This window comes from Macaca nemestrina, chromosome 8 (assembly GCF_043159975.1).
Source record: "Macaca nemestrina isolate mMacNem1 chromosome 8, mMacNem.hap1, whole genome shotgun sequence".
NCBI lineage: Eukaryota > Metazoa > Chordata > Mammalia > Primates > Cercopithecidae > Macaca > Macaca nemestrina.
The window spans coordinates 3829469-3849625 of NC_092132.1; the positions used below are offsets into that span (position 1 = coordinate 3829469).

Here is a 20157-nt window from a genome sequence, read left to right on the forward strand (position 1 = left end):
ATATCAAGTTCCAACAAATTTAAAACAGCTGTAATCAGTATACATTCTGTGACCAAAATACAAATTAGAGTTCAATATGAAATATATCTGGAGAAACTTCAAATCCTTGGAAATTAAACAACTCATTTCTAAATAACCCATCAGTCAAAGAAGAAATCATAAAGAAAGTTAGAAACTATTTTGAACCGAATGATAATGAAACACAACATATGAAAATCAGTGGGATGCAGTAAAAAGCAATACCTAGAAAGAAATTTATATTTTAATGCCTATATTAGAAAAGAAGAAAGGTATAAAATCAATTATCTAAGCCTCCATTTTAAGAAGCTAGCCAAAAAATGAGCAGATAATAAACTCAGAGTAAGTAGAAGGAAGGAATAACAAAAGCTAGAGCAGAAATCAAAGAAACAAAAAGAGACAAACAGCAGAGAATGGCTGGAACAAAAAGATCAATACATTGAGACAGATGCCATGGCTTACGCCTGTAATGCCAGCTACTCTGGAGGCTGAGGCAGATGGACTGCTTGAGGCCAGGAGCTCAAGACCAACCTGAACAACGTAGTAAGACCCTGTCTCTAAAAAACTTATATTGAGGTTGAATATGAGATTAAAAAAAAAAAAAAAACTTCTAAAAATTATCCAGGCATAGTAGCTTACACCTGTAGTCCAGCTACTCATGAGGCTAAAGGCAGAAGGGTCGCTTGAGCCCAGGAGTTCAAGGCTGCAGTGAGCTAGGATCAAACCACTGCACTCCAGCCTGGGCAACAGAGCAAGACCAATCTCTATTTAAAAAATGATAAATAAATAAATAAATTGATAAACCCCTCACTAGACTGATCAAAAAGAGAGAAAACACAAAATACCAAGTTCAGAAAGGAATAAGGAACAACACGACAAATCCTTCAGACTTTAAAAATTATAATGAAATATTCAATAAATTAGATAATTTAGATTGAATAGACAAATTCTCTAAAAAACACGTTACCAAGTTGAAATGAGAAGAAACCAAAAATGAATAGTCCTATATCTATTAAAGAAATTGAAATCATAATTTAAAACATTCTCACTAAGAAAACTTCAAGCCCAGACACTTCTATCTGTGAATTCTATCAAAAAGTTAGAAAAGAAATAGTACTAATTCTACACAATTTTTTCAAGAAAATAGAGGAGGAAGAATAACTTCCTAAATTATTTTATGAGGGCTACACAACCCAAATACATTACAAAAAAAGAAAGAAAACTAAAGACCAATATATTGTATGAAAATAGACTCAAAAATCTTTTTTTTTTTTTTTTGAGACAGTCTCTCTCTATTGCTGGAGGCACGTGCCAGGCTGCAGTGGCACAATCTCAGCTCACTGCAACCTCTGCCTCCTGGGTTCAAGCAATTCCCCTGCTTCACCCTCCCAAGTAGCTAGGACTACAGGCACACACCACCACGCCCAGCTAATTTTTGTATTTTTTTTTTAGTAGAAACGGGGTTTCACTATGTTGGCCAGGATGATCTCAATCTCTTGACCTCATGATCTGCCTGCCTCAGCCTCCCAAAGTGCTGGGATTACAGGCGAGAGCCACCATGCCTGCCTGAAAATAGACTCAAAAATCTTAACAAAATATTAACAAATTGAATAAAAGGATAATACACCATGATCAGGAGGGTTTATCCCAGGGGCACAAGGCCAATTTAACATTTGAAAAGCAACAAGTGCAATTCAACACAGTAACAGAATAAAGTAGAAAAAGTTCAATCATATTTATAAAACATGATGTGGAAAAAGCATCTGACAGAATTCAATATCTGTTCATGATAAAAGCTCTCAACAAACTAGGAGTAGAGGGAAACTACCTCAATGTGACAATGGACATCTAAAGCTACAGTTAACACACTTAATGATCAAAGACCGAACACTTTTCCACTAAGATCAGGAATAAAGCAAAGGTATCCTTTCTCTCCACTTCCACTCGACATTACACTGAAGTTGCTAGCCAATGCGATAAGGTAAGAAAATGGAGAAGGGAAAAAAGACATAGAGATTGCAATTGAAAAAGTAAAACTATCTCTTTTGTAGACAATGTGACTTTATACCTAGAAAACCTTACAGAATCATGTTTAAAATACTAGAACTAATAATTACTAATACTTGGATTTAGCAAGATCTCAGGATACAAGATCAATATACAAAAATCAATTGAACTTCTATATATTGGTGACAAACAATTAGAAAATAAAATTTTTCTTAAAAATTACATTTTCAGCAGCATTAAAGATATAAAAGACTCAAAGATAAATGCAACAAAATCTATGCAATATTGTTACAAAGCATTGCAAAAAGAAATTAAAACAACCCTTAAGAAATGGAGACATATGGTGTTTGTGGACAAAATTATTCAATAATAGTAAGATGTCAGTTCTCCCAAAATTGATTTGTAGATTGAATGCAATGCCAATCAGTCTCAGAAAATTGTGTTGTAGTATTAAATATAAGCTATAGAATACATTTTTATAAAGAAATTTTAAAGAACCTAGAATAGCCAAAACAATTATGAAAAAGAATAAAATTGCAAGAAATCTGCTACTTGATTTCAAGACTTACTACAGGGCTACAGCAAACAAGAAATGAGGCATCGGCATAGATTAAACAAATAAATCAATTGAACAGAATAGAAAATCCAATATCAAACCATATGTAAACAGGTTTTTTTTAAAAAAAAAAAAAAAGTGTCAAAGCAGTTCAAAGGGGAAAGTCTTGAAAAAATAGTTCTGAAGCAATTTCATATATGTAAGCAAAAAAGTGAACTTTAGTGCCTAGTTCAAACCATTCACAAATATTAATTAGAGATGGAGCCAAGGCCTAAAATGTAAAAGGTAAAACTCAAAAGTACCTAAAAGAAAATGGGAGAAAATCTTGCCAGCCTTAGGGTAGCTAGATGTTTCTTAGGGCTCAGAAAGTAATCATCATAAAGAGAAAAAAAATGATGTTAGATTTCATCAAAATTAAAATGTTTCATCAACTGATATCACTAATAAAATGAAAAGGCAAGCCACAGACATGGAGAAACTATTCACAATCTGTGTATCAGAAAAGAGACTGTATCCAGAAGAAAGAAAGAACTTCTATAACTCAGTAAGCAAAAGACAAAGAGGTCAATTGTTTAAATGAGCGAAAAGGCCACAACACACTTCAGGAAGGAAGACATCTCAATGACCAATAAGGAAGTGAAAAAACGATCAGCAACGTTAGTCCTCAGGGAAGACTCAGTTAAAACCACAAGGCGCCGCCTCCGCATCTGCGCCGAGGGGATGCAGGTGAAGAAAGGACCACAACAGGCACTGGCAAGGACGTGGAGCAAGCAGAACATTGAGGACGGGATGGGAAAATGGCGCAACCTCTTTGGAAAAACTGACATTTTCTTTTGAAGTTAACAGATGACTCAGCAATCCCACTTTTCGGTATTTTACTCAAGGGATGTGAAAACATCCATACGCAAAATTACTTCTACAAAAATGGCCATAGCAGCCTTACTCATTCTAGCCTCAAGCTGGAAGCAACCCAGACAGGCAGAATTCTGCACACTCTCCCAAAAGATCTAAAGTCAATCATCTCAGTGTCCATCTCAGGAAACTAGAGAAGGATCAAGTTAAACCTGAACCAAACAAAGAAAATGAAATAATAAAAGTTAAAATAGAAAACGAGGAATGAACTTGCGGTACATGCAATGACATGGATGAATCTCAAAAACATGCTGAGTGAAAAAGTTCCAGACACAGAAGATCACAGACTGCATGCTTCCAATTACATGCAATTCTAGAAAAGTCCAAACTAATCCGCAGGGAAATCAGAACAGTTTTGTAGTGATAGAGCTTAACCAGGAAGGGGCATGACAGAGCTTTTTGGGGTGGTGGCAAATGCTCTATATCCTGAAAGGATGTGAATTACGTGGGCTGGATTCATGAACTCTACAGGAAAGATCTGTGCACTTCATTGTGAGTTAAAATACCTCAATTTTTTAAATACTTGAAACTTTAAAAATTAAAAATTTGGGGAAGAGATGGGCTTCAAAATTCAGAATATTTTAGATTTTTAAAAAAGTAATATGATATACACGCTGCATATTCCAAGAACATCCTTAACAGGGTCTGGGCAGATGCAGAATGAAATAGATTAGGATCCCTGCTACAGAAGCAAATAGTCACACCAGGTCCCACAAATTGCATCACGTCAGTGTGGCTCAGTGTCTGCTATCCAATGAGGTTGCTGCAAAGCTAAGGGGGAAAAATGTTTAATTTTCTGAGCTTGGGAATTTGAATTTTAGACAAGGAACTGTGGCGTTGTTACATGCAACAGTGAACAAAGACAGTAAAGGTCTGGGGGAGAGGACCTTCTGGGGGACGACCTCAGGACTTCCCAGGGGGCTGAGGTTTCATAGAGATTCTGCTGACACCTGTCTTGAGGGTGAGAGAGCCCCGCAGGTCCTACTGCACCCTAGTGCTTTACAGATGGCCAGGAGGAGGTCTACCCCGGGCAGACAAGCTCATCCAGCTTCTGCCATAAGTGGGGGAGCATTTCCATTCCAGGAACCAAGGGATCAACCCCAAGGAGGATGCAAACGGTCCTGCCTACGTCTTCTGCCCCACCAGATGTCCCCTCGTGCTCACAGCATCACATACTTGGTATTCCTTCAGGATAAACTTCTAGAAATGGGGTTGCTTAGGGAAATTGTCCATATTTTAAACTTTGATATTGACATTGCCTTTTAATTGAGATTGAAAAAACCTTCCAAAAATGCAGATCCAACCACCCCCCCACCAAAGGACACTTCCTTGCTGATAGTCAGTGTTTGACTGTTTGCCAATCTTAGTCAAAACGTTACATTAGTTTTCATTCCTGAAGTCTTAAGGAGGTTGAGATTACAGTGTCTTCATCATTTATGTATCCCTTCATCATTTTACAATGTCTTGTTTGTCATCTTCTTATCGATTTATAAAGTGCAGGTCGTTGATCCCTGATGTTAACCCTTGGCAATAGGCGGCAACAAAGATCAAAACAAAATTTTGCCTCATCTTCCAACTTAATTTATAGTAATGTTGCTGAACTAGCTTTTTAAAATGTTTACCTTCACATTTATCAAATTTATGGCTTTTAAGGTTTTTGGGTTTGGGATCATAATTTTGGAGGTTATCATCCAACCCCAAAGAATCTTTGGATCAAAAATCTTGGAAATGTTGAATCACAGAATCTGGGAACACTTGAAATTGAGAAATATTGTAGTCATCATTATAAAATCACGTGATGGTAGGAACGGAACTTTCAGGACCTTGTATTTTGAAGGGACAGTTCATTCATTGATCTGATTTCTCCTTCATTGATTTATAAAATTAATGGCCTATCTGCTGTGTGCCGGGTACCACACAGGGTGCTGATGCAGCTGTGAATTACCAGACGAGGCCCTGCCCTCCCAGCACCCACCGCAGAGGGGCCACCTTCCACTGGCTCTCACTAATCATCTGCTCTGTCAGAGACTCCTGGGTGGTGCCCGGGACACAGTCAGGACTCCACTCTCCAGTCTCCTGGTTTTCCAGCCTCACCTTGAACCCCTCTGCAGAAAGAATCTTCAGGAATGAGTTCCCTGTCCCTCAGAGTTGTAGAACAAAGAAGAGAGCTGGCGCTGGGGACTCAAAAGAGGGGAGGGACAAGGGGGTGATGGATTCAGGGTTCAGGGTGGCCAGGGTGGGCAGGGGCAGCTAGAATCCCGGGCCCTGCTCTCAGGTAGAGAGAGAGACGGCTCCAGCCCCCATGCCCCTCTGCTGACAGATGGCCATCAAGTCAGTCCCGTTCCTGAGCATGGATGTGTGGTCCAAGGAGCTGCTGTGGACACTCACCACGCCCAGCCGGACCCAACAGGAGCAGTCCCCTGAGAAGGTGAGCCCTACCCTGCCTCCAGGAGCAGCCCCTGCCTGCCCCCTACACAGCCCCAGGGGCTCTATCCATAGGACACCCAGGGCCCTAGCAAGAAGTTGGTGGACTTGAGGCAGGGGTGGGGCCTGGACAGCAGGACTTGAGCTGCACCTGCTGCAGCCACAGGCAGAGGCTTGGACAGTCCACAGCTGGTGTCGCAGTGGCTGCAGGGGCCCAGGGAGGCCAAGCAAGTGTGGTCAAGGGCAGCTGCTCAGAGGAGGTGGCAGGCCATCGGGGGGTCAAGCACCGGATAAGATGCTGCCCTTCCCACAGGCCTTCCTGTTCACCTACTACGGGCTAATCCTTCAAGCTGAAAAAAACAGTGCCACAGTCAGGAGACACCTGCAAGCCCTCCTGGAAACATCCCACCAGTGGCCCAAGCAGAGGGAGGTAAGGGCCCAGGCCCCACCCTGCCCCCACCATCGCCTGACCCTGACCACAGGCTGAGCCTGATGGCTGGTCTCACACTACGCCCTAATCCTGATCACAGCTTGAGCCTTCTCCCTGTTCTCACTTCAACCCCTGACCCTGGTCACAAACTAAGTTCTGACCTTGGTCTATGGCTGAGCCTTGATGCTGATCACAGGCTAACCCTGACCCCAGTTACAGTCATGATCTCAGCCGCAGCGTAGCCCTCCTCCTCCATCGTAAACACATCTCCTCATTCCCACTCCGGCACAGCCTGCTCATAGCCGGCAGTGAGGGATAATGGGCCTCCAGGGATCCACCTCTGCCCCCCGCGCCCCTCACTCCCCCTACCAGACCCCATAAGCCGTGTGTCCCCTGGCATGGGCTCGGTCACAGGTCCTGACAGAGTGGGGTGGGTGCTGGCTGCCCTGGGGCCCTGGATGAGCCCCAACCCCCTCTGGGGGTCCCATTCCCCCTCAGTTTTCACTCCTGCTAGGGGAGGAGCCGGGTCTATTCCTGGACTTTGGGGTCCCCTGATGAGTGACCCTGACCCCGACTTACAGGGCATGGCTCTGACCTTGGGGCTGGCGGCCACCCGCCACCTGGATGACGTCTGGGCTGTCCTGGACCAGTTTGGCCGGAGCAGGCCCATCAGATGGAGCCTCCACAGCTCCTCCCCGAAGGTACTGGCTCAGGGGTCCCCAGAGATCGGCAAGGGGCTGGGACGGCAGGACCCCCACCCTCCATGAAGGCCAGCCTCTGGGGACTCCCAGGACACTGCCCCGTTCAGCAGGAGGGGAGGAGGTGGGCGTGGGGGTCCACCACAAGGAGGGGAAGGCAAGGGGCCTGGACTCCAGCCAGCTCCAGCAGAGCCGAGCGCCCCGCACACCCCACCCTAACACCCCGCCCAAACCATGGCCCTAACAAGGCCCGAGCCATCCCCCAAAGAGCCAGTCCCAGTCCCCCTGTTTTCCGACTGAGGGCCATGGAGGCCCACCGCCCCTCAGGACAGACGCCTGCCCTCAGGACCCTGCTAGAGCTGGGCAACCACCTCCACAGCTCTCCGGAGGAGGGTAGGGCGGGGTGCTGACACTCCTCACCTACCTGCCACCCCTCGGCCAGAACTCGGAGGACCTGCGCTGGAAATGGGCCAGCAGCACCATCCTCCTGGCATACGGCCAGATGGCAGCCAAAGCCCGGGCCCACATCCTCCCGTGGGTGGACAACATCGTGTCCAGGATGGTCTTCTACTTCCACTACAGCTCATGGGTACGCCCCTGGATGCCCCGGCAAGATCCCAACACCTACCCGTCCCCACCAAGACCGAGTCCTGGATCCCAGCCCAGCCGCCCTGCCGGCCTCTGAGAGTGGAGAATTCCAGGACCTCCCAGGGCCTTGGAGCCCACCGCCACCCCACCCTGGAATCATGAGGAACCAGGCCGAGCTTCCTGGTGGCCCCACGGTTTCGTCTGTCCGTCCCACCGAAACTTCTCTGGGCTTCATGGTGCCTCTACCCTCACTTCTGCTCTTAAAGCAAACCCTGGGTTTTCACTTTGGGGGTGAGGGACATGGGTGTGGAGAGGCCAGGCTGACGTCCATCATGCCTTGATGACAAGCCCCTGACTCCATACCCCACACCAGGGGCCTCCAACCCAGGTCACTGTGAGAGGCCCCGCCAGGGCTGCCCCCACCCCAAAGTAGCCACATCGCTGCCCCGGGTCGCCGCTGCTGTGGCTCTGGGGCATGGGGTTGCCACATCTCAAGAGACTTACAGGCACTCTCCCAGTATTTAAACATTGTCAATTTACAGTTTTAAAAAAAACCATGCAGCCCCACCCCTTACAAAGCCCCCCAGATGCGGCCCCAGTGGGTGGTCTCTGTGGCCCCTCGGATCACAGCCTCACGCTCCTGCTCCCACTGCACGCTCCCACGTCCCGGGCCCTGACCCTGTCCCCCATTCCAGGATGAGACCCTGAAGCAGAGCTTCCTCACGGCCACCCTGATGCTGATGGGTGCGGTGAGCCGGAATGAGGGCGCCCACAGCTACGAGTTCTCCCAGACCTCCGAGCTCCTCGAGTGTCTGATGGTGCGTTCCAGGCCCTGGGCGAGGCAGGCAGCCTCTCTCAGTTTACCCCTTGCAGAAGGGGTGGGGTGGGTTTCTAGGTGGTTTCACTTGGAAGTGAGACAGACCAGGCCTGAGTGGCTTGGTGCCACCTGCGACTTGCAGGTTTTGATGGAGAAGGAGCCCCAGGACACTCTGTACACGCGGAGTCGCCAGCAGACCATGCACATCGCGTCCAGCCTCTGGTAGGCCCCCCGCCTCACACAGGGCTTCCTCAGCGCCATGCAGCAGCCTCTCCACTCGCGTTTGGAGCTGGCAGGCAGCGAGGTGGAGAGGTCAGAAATGGAGCATCATTCTGTGTGCCAGGCACCATTCTGGGGTCTGAGGACCCAGCTGTGGGTCAGCAGGGAACATCCCTGTTCTCTAAGAACTGACACTTGGGGGGTGGGGACAGACCATGAATAAACCACACACCTCAGCGACACTGACACTGCTGACTGAAAGCAGATGGAGCTGGGGGAGCGAGCTGGAGGGGAGGTAAGATCCTCACGGGTTGAGGGCTACAGGAAACTCTGCAAGGAGAATTGATTAACCGAATATTGGTGGACTGGGCGCCCAGCACCAGCCCCATGCTCTTCTAGGCTCCAGAATACAGCCTGAGGCTGGGATAGACGCCCTAAAAGGGGACTTTTGGGCAAAGACCTGAAAGGGTGAGAGTAGCGCTGCAGTGCCTGGCTGAAGGGAAAGCGGGTGCAAAGGCCTTGAGGCTGGTGTACAGCAGGGTTGCTGGAGGACCCCCAGTGGGCCAGGGTGGCAGGGCTGGAATGCATGAGGGCCCCGGGAGCCATGGGGAAGGTCATCCAGGCTACTGCAGGGCACTGGCTCTTGCCTGAGCGAGGTGGGGCCTTGGGGGAGTCACATTTGAGAAGGAATGTCTGGATCCAGTGTGGGGAGTAGATGGAGCTCCCCAGAGAAAATGGGGGACCAGTCAGGACCCCCTAGAACAATCCAGGAGAAAAGTAACAGTGGCCTGATTAAAAGTAAGAAGTCTTTAAATGTCAAATTGTGATGGTAGAGCTGTCAGGAGCTGCTGGAGGGCTGCACGCAGCTTTCAAGGGAGGGAAAAGAATGGAGAATGTGCTGAAGTTTGGTCCAAGCAACAAGGAGGATGGCACTGCATTCCACTGTGATGGGGCAGGCTGTGGGTGCAGCTACCCTGGGGGAATGCGTCAAGATGGAGATGCTCCTTAGACAGCATCAGGATGGCATTTAAAGTCAGGGACTGAGAAGAGAGATGGACCAGGACATCACCTGGCCAGGATGCCCCAGCTTAAGGCCCTGCAGAGGCAGGTGGGCCAGGGAGGCAAATGTGTGCACAAGAGTCTCTATGAACACAAAAGGCCAGGAGTCTGCAGGGATGAAGGCAGATGCCACTCAGCAACCTCCCCAGGTCCCAGCTCCATGCTAATGGCCCTCTGTCTTCCCAACAGCAAGCTGAGGCCTCCTATAGATTTGGAAAGGAAATCTCAGCTCCTGTCCACCTGCTTCCGCAGCGTGTTCGCCCTGCCGCTGCTGGATGCCCTGGAGAAACACACCTGCCTCTTTCTGGAGCCTCCCAACATCCAGGTGTGGCCCATGGCTCGGGAGTGGGCAGGCTGGATGCACCAGGGCTGGGGACCCGGGGCAGTTCTTCACTGCTCTGAGCTCCTGCAGGTTTGCTGCGTGCTATATGCCGCGGTGTGTTTGCCCACCTGTAAAATGGGGGTGATACTAACAGGGCGATGGTACTTAACACTTGGCAACTAAACTGAGACACCGGGTGACCAGTGGCGCGGAGGAGCACCCTGTAAAGAGTGGCACATGTGGCCTCCCTCCCTCCCTGCCGGCCCTGAGAGCCAGCGGAAAGAAACTGGCAAGCCCGTGTTGCCCAGCCCTGCAGGCCTTGGCCACCATGCTATGTGGCAGGGTCAGGTCTGAGTTTTCGCCAAGCTCCCTAGCAGCCCAAGGGAAGTGGAGAGGAAGGGAGGAGTTCCCCGACCTTGTAGTGGTCCCTGCAACACCTGGAATGAGTCACCTTCCCTGCAGGGTGGGCGTAGTCTCACCACACATCTACTCGGAGGTGGTGCCGTGCCCAGCCCACCCTGCCACCCCAGGATGCTGGAGGAAGGAACTCCAGGATTGCTCTCAGCACTTGGCCAGTGCCCACCCCTTCCTGGGTTCTCTTCAGTAAAAGCCGCCCCTACAAAGAGATGCCTGCCATTGCTCATGGCCACCACCGGGTACACGTGTGGCTCCTGGGCACAGTCACCGCACCTGACTTCTTGAGTGTCTGCAGTCCTCGGCCTGTAGCCAAAGCCAGTGTTAACTGAGCCCCTGCTAGGTGCCAGGCCCTAGACCAGTTATATCACCTTCCCAGCAGCGGCCCCAGAGTAAAGAAATGCTCAGAGAAATGAGGCTGTCTGGTGGGAAAGGCAGGGTTTGAACCCCGACCTGCCCCCCGAGGCTGAGTCCAGGCTGGAACTAGACAGACACACACTAGGGTGGGGTGTGAGAGAACGAGGGTGTCCTGGGCCCAGAGCAACACAGCCCCCAACTGGCCACACCCCAATCCCACCACAGTTCAGTGACCCTGTTACATGATGACACAGTGACACTGAGGCTGGCTCATCCAGGGAGTGCCACGTGGTGTCTGGGGGTCTAGCACTGGGAGCTGGAAGTACTGAACTGAGGTTCCTGTTGACTCCAATCCCCTGCCTACCTCCACTCTGGCAGGTGGGGCTGGCTTCATGCCATTCTCAGGTGAGGAAAGTAAGCTCAGAGAGGCAAACCAAGTCTCCCCAGGGTACCTAGTAAGTGAGTGACCAGAGCCCCAGGGCTCTTCTCCTGGTGGGCCCTGGAGGGGAGGGTAGCTGGGGGCATTTCTCTGGTCCTCGCGCTTCCTGAACATGCCTAGCAAGCAAAGCAGTAAAGATTGGAAACACGGCATGTAAGACCCGGGACTCAGCCCACTGTGTCATTGGCAAGGCCTGGGCAAAATGAAGATGCCAGCCCCTGCTTCAAACCTAAGAACCTCCAGCGCATTCACCCAGCACAGGGCCCTTTTCAGCCTGGGACCCTGGGACCACTAAGGGTACCCTCCTGTGAAGCTAGCCCTGCTAGGAATGAACTTGCCTGGGCCACTAAGACACCTGTGCCCTTGGATGATCACCAAAGGCCTCCCCACCTAGTCCCCACAGCTGCCAAATGGGGGTCATGGCAGCCCCCTCGCAGGCATGGTGGCGAGCCCCAGTGGTGAGCAGCCCAGCACGTGCAGGAAGTGGGCGCTCCTCAGGCCCTGTGTCCACCTGGTCGTGGCACTACCTGACCACCCTCGTCTCTACACAGAGCCTGTACAGCAGGACCATGGAGGCACTGGACCTCATGCTGCAAAGCCTCATCATGCAGAACCCCACCACCGACGAGCTGCATTTCCTGCTGTCGGTGAGGCTGCGGGGAGGCCAGTCGGCTGGGGCCGAGGGGTCCTCAGCCTATGGCCAGACCCCAAAGGAGGGCATCCCAGAGGAGGCAGGGCGGGACCTGGGGGCTTTGAGTGGTACAGGAACCAGGAGGGGTGAAGGCCACCCCCACTTAGGCATCACAGTGATTTGGGGCACTGGGGAGGGAGAGACAGCAGGTGGCCTGGTAGAAAGAGGGCTGATGGGCCAGGCGCGGTGGCTCACGCCTGTAATCCCAGCACTTTGGGAGGCCAAGGCGGGTGGACCACTTGAGGTCAGGAATTCGAGACCAGCCTGGGCAACATGGCGAAACCCCGACTCTACTAAAAATACAAAAAAAAAAAAAAAATTAGCCGGGCATGGTGGTGGGGGCCCATAATCCCAGCTACTCGGGAGGCTGAGGCAGTAGAATTGCTTGAACCTGGGGAACGGAGGTTGCAGTGAGCCAAGATTTCACCACTTCACTCCAGCCTGGGCAAAAGAGAGAAAGTCTGCCTCAAAAAAAAAAAGAAAGAAAGAAAGAAAGAAAGAAAGAGGGCTGATGAGGGTTCTGCCCTCCCTCCTAGAGAACTTCCCCTGCAGTGTCCCCTGAAGGGTCTCCCAAACCCGCTGCCCCCACTCCCACCTGCCCTCCCTCACCTTGTCAGGAGGGAGACCAGAGCAGGCAATGACAGTCCTGGGGCAGGCGGAGGCCCAGGGAGGGGAGGCTGGCTCTGCCTCAGAGGTCAAGTCCAACGGGACTTCTGACAGCCCTGGCTGAGGACTAAGACAGCTATGGGCAGAGAAGGGAAGGGAGGGGCCCAGCAGTCAGAGGGCACGCAGGGCAAAGGTAAGCAGTGCAGAGGAGCCCAGCGCGTCTTGGGGAAGTCACAGATGTGTTTCTGGGACACCACTGGGTCACGAAATCTCCAAATACCATGTACCCTCATCCTACTTCAGAGTCACGAATTATACATCTAATCATATATCACCTTAATAAAGAGCTCAGATTTGGCTTAAAAACTATTTAACGTACCTGTCTCCAGATGCCTTTGTAAGCGCAGCAGGCAGAGCCTGGCCAAGGAGGGATGGCGCCTTAGGGAGGGGGCAGAGCCGGGGTGGGCGGGGCCTGCACTGAGTGGGCGGGGGGTCTGGTCCAGTGGTGGGCGGGGGCCTGGCCGAGTGAGCGGGGTCTGGGCGGGTGGTGGCCGGGGCCTGGGCCGAGGGCCCCGCAGCACCCTCTCCCTGACCCTGCCCACCCCGCAGCACCTGTACATCTGGCTAGCGTCGGAGAAGGCGCATGAGCGGCAGCGGGCTGTGCACAGCTGCATGATCCTCCTCAAATTCCTGAATCACAAAGGCAACTTGGACGTGAGTATGCGGTTCACCAGTCCCATGCTCCGAGCCGGCTTTTACGGCTGGGCCTCCTGCCCTGGATGGCAGGGGCCCAGCCAGAGCCGCCCTCCTCCCAGATCCTGCCAAGGTTCGTAGGGTTCAAGGCCCCCTGTACTCCTGCCTCCAGGACAGAATGGATCCCTGAGTACCCCACAGCACGGCCGGGCTCCGTAGTGACAGGCGGCCCAGGCCATCTCCCTCCTTGCAAGTGAGGGAACAGGCAGGGAGGGTCAGGACCTGCCCGAGGCCTCACAGCTGGGATCTGAAGGCAGGTCACCCTGACCCCTGACCCCTGACCCTGGAGCTAGGCACTTGTCTATGCACCTAAGGCCTTGTACAGGTGTTTCTCCTCCACGAGCCCCAGCTTCTCACCTGTAAAGTGAATGGAAATGACCCCTCCCTAGAGGGATATGGTGGGGCTCTGATGGGATGCAGGTGTGAGAAGGCTGGTAAATTGTACGACCCTGCACCTGATTAGGGGTTCCTTGCTGTGTGGAGTGGCCACCCCACCACCCCTCTGCCAGTGCAGCCCCCATCATGACATGGCTCATCTGCCCTTGGGTTGCATCAGCACATGGTCAGAGAGTGCACTTCCACGAGTATGAGCCCAAACCCATGTTAACTCCCTAAGCAGACTCAGGGGGATGGGGAAATTCGTTCCTGCTCTAATGCCTGGTGGCTGCCTGGTCTAATGAGGACAGCGGGCAGAAATGCTGGAGGGAGGGGGACTGTTCTGTCAAGGGAAAGACGCTGCACCCCTAGGAGGAGGAGGACAATTAAAGTGGCTTCAATTTACTCAAAATTCATTTCAACATCACAGGACTGGACCAGGGTAAGGCAAGCAAGGTACTCACCTTGCGCACAAACTTTACCTCAGAAACAAAAAACTCTGTAATCAAGATGATTCATATTTTCATGTGATGTTTTTAAAACTCAATTTGGCAAGCTATGGCCCATGGGCTGACCACCTGCTTTTGTAAATTAAGTTTTATTAAACCAGGACCAGGATGAGAGTAGGACAGCCGAGGTGACATGCAAAAGCAGGGTCAGATCCTGACTTTACTTACAGTTTTGAGATTTTGCTCATCACAGAGTTTTTTGCATTTATTCTGATTTTTCTAAATATTGCATTAAAATATTACTTCTCTTGATTACTGAATGTTTTGCCTAGCCCCCAGTCCTGGCCCTGCCACACCATTGGAGGGGTCACCTCTGATGTCGGCCGTGCTGTGTGAGTGTGTGGCAGGGCTCTGCAGGGAGGTTCTGCCATCAGTGATTCCCATACTCTCAACACAGCCAAAGGAGAACTTCAAAAGGATTGGGCAACTGGTGGGCATACTGGGGATGCTGTGCCAGGACCCAGACAGGGCCATCCAGCGCTGCAGCCTGGAAGGGGCGAGCCATCTCTACCAGCTCTTGATGTGCCACAAAGGTGAGTTCTGTGGTGCACCAACTTCCACCCCAACTGCAACCTCTGGCAGACCCACACCCTCACCCCTGACCTCAACCTTGCCCCAAATTTGCCCCCAAACCCAACCCTGATCTGAACCATAACCCTGTAATGGCCTCACCCTGACCCCCACCACTCTGATCCCAGTCCCCAAACTGGGCACAAGCCTGACCCTGATTACAAATGACCCTACCCTAACCCTGCCCTGCTCCAGACTAGACCCCAAGCCCACCTTCACCCTGCCTTCACCCCACCCTGTCCCTGGCCAGCAGGAGAAGCTTTGCAGGCAGAATCACAGGGCTCTACGGAGCTCTCCCAGGCCCATTCAGACGGAGCCCCACTCTGGAGCAGCAGAGATCAGAAGGCCACTCCCCTGGGCCCCCAGGAGACGGCGAAGAACCGCATCTTCCAGCTTGGCAGCTCCCAAGTCATCAAGGTCAAAGCCCTTAGAGTGGAGGGCAGGGCAGGGGCATGACCAGAGCACACCACATATCTGGGGAGTGGGGAGTGGTGGGTAAATGTGCTCGCTTGCTCTCTCCCACGTTGTTGAGGTGGAGCCAGGAAGGTTTGGGGGGCCAGCACACATTAGATGCCTACTTATTACCTATGCCAGGGGCTTCACAGACATTACTACATCCCTTCCTCAAGTTTTATAAACTGAACTGAACCAAATGATGAAGAAATGGTGGCACAAGGCTGGTCAGTACCCCACTGGAATCTGATCCAGCCCCAGCTACTCCAGAACCCGTGCTCTCAGCAACTGTTGCAAGCCATTGGTGTGCTGAGGCCAGTTAGAAGTTTAGTGTGGAAAACCTAAAGCCCTACGGCCAACTCACTGTCTGTGTCCAGAAGGGAAATACCTCACTTGGCTGCAGTTTACCCTACAGAACCTGCCCTGACAGCAGAGGCAGGGCCGGGAAAGAAGAGTTTCACTGAAGGGACAGCTGCTTCACCCCATGTGGTCCCTGCACACAGACCATGGGTGTCCAGCTCTGGCTCTCCCCAGACAGACAGGAGCAGGAGAAGAGAGAGGATGGGAGGGTCTGCTAATCATAGAACCATCATAGAACCACAGGGCTGAAAAGGTTCCAGCTGAGGAACAGACACTTTGGGCCTGGGTTCTGGTCCCAAGTTTGTCCCTAGCTCCTCATTTGGTCTTGGATACATAATATCTTTATCACCACCCCCACTGTCATCATCACCACCAGCATTATCACCACCATCATGGTCACTGTCACTGTCACCACCACCACCATTATCACCACCATTATCACCTTCACAGCCACCACCAGCATCACCATCACCATCATCACTACCACCACCATCACCACAGCCACCACCACCAGCATCATAATCACCACCATCACCATCACCACAACCATCTCCACCACCACCATTACTACCATCACCACCTCCACAATCATCATCACCACCAACAGCATCACCACAACCATCTCCATCATCACCATTACTACCATCACCACCTCCACAATCATCATCACCACCAACAGCATCACCACCATCATGATCACTGTAATCATCACCACCACCATCATCACCACCATCATGATCATAGTCACCACCACCATTATCACCACCATCACCATCACCATAACCACCATTGCCACCACCACCGCATCACAATGACTACAACCACCATCACCATCTGCATTACTATGACCCTGCACCACCATCATTATCACCACCACCACCACTTCTACCATCACTGCCACCTTTATCTCACATTTATTGCTGCTCTTGATTGAAGGAAGATGGCTCCAAAGTCTTTACCAATCCTGAGACTGTAGTATTCTGAGAATCTAACCACCATTCCAAGTTGAATTTCTTCACAAACATTCTAAATGCTAGCTTTAACCAAAAGTTTAACATTATAGCAAATGATTTTAATCATCTAACAAATATTCTAGCCCGATGTATAATAACAATATTCTTGTAAAAAGTTCTTACCACAAATCTTCCACTAAAATTATTTTAACGTTCTAACCATTGTGTTAATACTCTAACATTCTCACAAACACCGTATCAAAATTTTAGAATTAAAAGATTCTAATAAATATTCTAACATCCATTATTTAACACTTAACTTGATGTTCTAATATACTTAGAAGTGTCCTAACAGATTGCAGGCACTCCAACAAATATCCTAACATGCAAAGAAGAGTTTTGCCATCCTGACATCCTTGCAGACACCCTAATTTTCTGTCAGGCTGCTCTCCCATCCCTCCTTCAGCTTCTAACTTCCTTTGGTTCAATGCTGCGTGTCCCACTGTGCAGAGAACGCTCTGGGAGGATGGGTGTGTTCTATCTCTGTGCTACCCAAGGTAGCCACTGGCCACAGGGAGCCATGGAGCACTTGAAATGTGGCTAGTGCTACTGCAGGACTGAATTTTTAATTTTACTTAAATTGAAATATAAATAGCTGTGTATAGATAGTGGCACGATGCCTGAAGTCTTTCCAGAAAATTCTACCTTTGCAGCAGTGACTGAGGCCCGGTCCCCCCTCCGGGAGGCTGTAATCTGAGGCTATGAGGCAGGGGTCACACCCACCATCTTGCATTTCTTGAGAGCCCCGTCCTCACCCCTGAGCTCATGGCTACTTGCGGAGGTGAGACTCACCTTCCTGGACCTTTAGAGCCACTCCTGGGAGGAGATGGAGAGGGTTTCAGGGTCCTGGGACAGCGCTGCCTGTCCTGGGACGGGAGCCAGGTCCCAGCTGCACCCACCCTGACCTGCTCCAAGGCTGAGGGCAGCCCACACACCCTTCTGGGCCTGAGGGTTGGCCCAGGTGAACTTGAAGCTCCTTCACAGCCCGGAAGTTCACTTTCTCTTTGATAAATGCTCATAAGGAGGACTGGAGCCTGGCAGGGAGAACCCCACGGGGCTGAGGCTGGCAGATGAGGAAGCCCTATGGGCAGAGGACAGCAGACAAGGGGAGAGGGGAAGCCTGGCCACCCGGTCCTGGGATAAGCATGGAGTATGAGTGTGGAAAAGAGCCTGAGCCATGGTTTGCTCTGACAGATGTGGACGTGTGCAAGTCTAGACTGCAAATCGCTGGCAGGTGCTTGGAACCTGGAGGAGTGGGGCTTAGGAGGCCAGATATGCTCAGAGACTTGGGAGATCCTGGGACAAAGGAGAAGGGGTAAAAGCTGAAGTGGGGAGGCAGGTGCCCAGGCCCAGGTGGCCCAAGGTGATGGCCTCTCTCCACCCCTGCTGTACAGGAGATCATGCAGCAGCTCACACTGGCAGAGTTGAATGACCTCATCTGGACGACCATCGACAGCCTGGGCTCCACCAGCCCCTTCCGTGTACAGGCGGCCTCCGAGATGCTGCTCATAGCCGTCCAGGAGCACGGGGACAAGCTGAAGATCGTGAGGGCGCTGGGGCTGGGCCAGGAAGGGCCAGGGGGTGGAGGGAGGGCCCAGCGGTCAGCATCCAGGGCTCAGGTCCTTGAGCCTGATGGGGGAGTCACAGATCCCACCCTGGGAAGCAACTAGTCTGATGGTTTTGAATGAGCAAATGAATGAATGGCCCAAGCAAGTCCCCTGGGTCCTGGGTGGTGACTGCGGGGTCTGAGCAGTTGCTGTGTGCTGTAATATGGGAATGGTAGGAAAGGAAGGGAACGGCACAGACCAGCCCCTTGAGGAGCTTGAGGTCTCAGGGAAGACGGACACACAGCCAGATGTTGCCCAGACAGCGTATGGGGATGTGATCTGGGGGAGGAGGACCCCACAGGGAGGTGAGGGGTGCACCCCAGAGAGAGGATGCCCAGTGCCAAGTCCTGCAAGTGGGCGAGCTCAGATAGGGAGACTAGCACTGGGCATTAGGGATGATCAGGAGAGACCCCAAGGGGAAGGCAGGGTGCCCCAGGCACAGGGCACCTCATGGGCAAAGTGGCATGTTTAGGAATGAGATGGGAGGCAGGGGCGCTGGACCTTCCAATGTCTGCCTGGGCAACATGGACAGCATATGAAGACCCCAAATGTCATGCAGCACATGGCAGGACCTGTTCCCCCCAGACTGGGACTTCTCTGCAGACCAAGCATCTGGGTGGGCCGGCTCAGGACAGGGCCATATCTGAAGGGGCTCATCAGGGAGAGACCTCCCTCTGCCTTCAAGCCCCCAGGGCAGGGCTGGGCCTCCCTGTCAGACCTCTCCCTCTCTGCACAGGTTTCCGGCATGGCCCAGGCCATCTGCCTCCACCTGTGCTCTGTCCGCATCCCCCAAGCCAAGGAAAAGACCCTGCACGCCATCACCCTGCTGGCCCGGAGCCACACTCGCGAGCTGGTGACCACCTTCCTGGACATCTCCATCCCCTTGGACAGGTGCCTGCCCCTCTTCCCTCATTGCCCACCCCCTGTCCTCTCCCCAGGCAGAGGTGGTGACCTCTGCCCTCCTGTCTGCCCCCATCCTGGCCCACAGGGATCCCTATAGGGCTGGGTGCTTGGAGGGAGCCCACATCTGTTCATCATTGCACACCTCCTGGGTGGGCACAGGGGATGCACTGCTCACTGTCTCCTGTCCTGACTCCACATGAAACCCCTGACCCAGCCGGGCCACACTGTCACCTGATGGAGAGGCCGCAGGACCCTGGGTGCTCCTGGCAAGACCCCAGCCCACAGCGAAGCCTCGCCGCCCAGCAGCAAACCCCTCTGTCTTTCCTCATCAACAGACACTCTCTTCTCCTTCCTGCCCCTCCACAGACCACCCCGCTATGTCCCCGAGGCCATCAAAGCCCTCTCAGGTGGGGCTGGCTTTTTTCTCACAGCCCTCAGACCCCTGCACCTGGAGATGGGCCAGGGTCCTTGTCACTGCTCACTGCCCTTCCTTCCCAAAGTCCCAGCTCTGCCTCCCAAGTCCTCAGTCCATACCCCCTGCCACTTACCTACTATGCACCTGTCCTGGATGGCCCCTCGCTCCAGTCAGGGACAACCCCCAGCTCACTCCCCATGCCTGACTCCTGGGGGATTTCCCTGTCTTCCCCTCACCCTGACTTCTCCAGGCCTGGATCTCCTCTCTCCCAAGGACCTTGTCTTCCATCCCCCACAGCCACCCACTCCCCTGCCCATCCCTTGGTGTGACCATCACCAGCTTCAGGCACTCCCACCTTTACAGCTCGCCTCCAGACCCAGCAAGCCTTGCCCCCAGGACCCGCCATGCACTGCCCTGCACCCCTCTTACTCCCCCTTACCTGTCCTCACTGTCACCCTCCTTCTAGCCTGGGGTGCACCTGGTAGTGAGACAGTGACTCCCATACACACACAGGTCCCTGGTCCCAGCTGCTGGCCTTGCTCCCATTTCACTGAACACTTAGAAGCCAACAGAACAGGGGTGTCCTAAGCTCCCAGAGCCCGAGTTGTTTCCAGGAAGATGTCTAATTTCCATGTGGAAACA

General features: G+C 52.0%; 1 protein-coding gene across 7 annotated transcripts in view; it reads left to right on the plus strand.

Moving 5' to 3' along the window:
- LOC105488404 (maestro heat-like repeat family member 5) overlaps window positions 1-20157 on the plus strand; it is a 71980-nt gene that overhangs the window by 20589 nt on the left and 31234 nt on the right. For 5 of the 7 annotated variants that reach the window (XM_071067713.1, XM_024794916.2, XM_011752403.3 and 2 more), the window contains exons 7-19: window positions 5814-5921; window positions 6231-6347; window positions 6929-7048; window positions 7488-7634; window positions 8329-8451; window positions 8593-8672; window positions 9918-10053; window positions 11812-11907; window positions 13167-13271; window positions 14592-14727; window positions 15015-15181; window positions 17985-18134; window positions 18934-19088. In XM_071067713.1, the coding sequence (XP_070923814.1) occupies window positions 5814-5921; window positions 6231-6347; window positions 6929-7048; window positions 7488-7634; window positions 8329-8451; window positions 8593-8672; window positions 9918-10053; window positions 11812-11907; window positions 13167-13271; window positions 14592-14727; window positions 15015-15181; window positions 17985-18134; window positions 18934-19088 (1640 nt within the window). Of the gene's footprint in view, window positions 1-2570; window positions 4673-5813; window positions 5922-6230; window positions 6348-6928; window positions 7049-7487; window positions 7635-8328; window positions 8452-8592; window positions 8673-9917; window positions 10054-11811; window positions 11908-13166; window positions 13272-14591; window positions 14728-15014; window positions 15182-17984; window positions 18135-18933; window positions 19089-20157 lie in introns of those variants that run through there. The other 2 variants (XM_011752405.3, XM_011752402.3) reach the window with 2 other exon arrangements.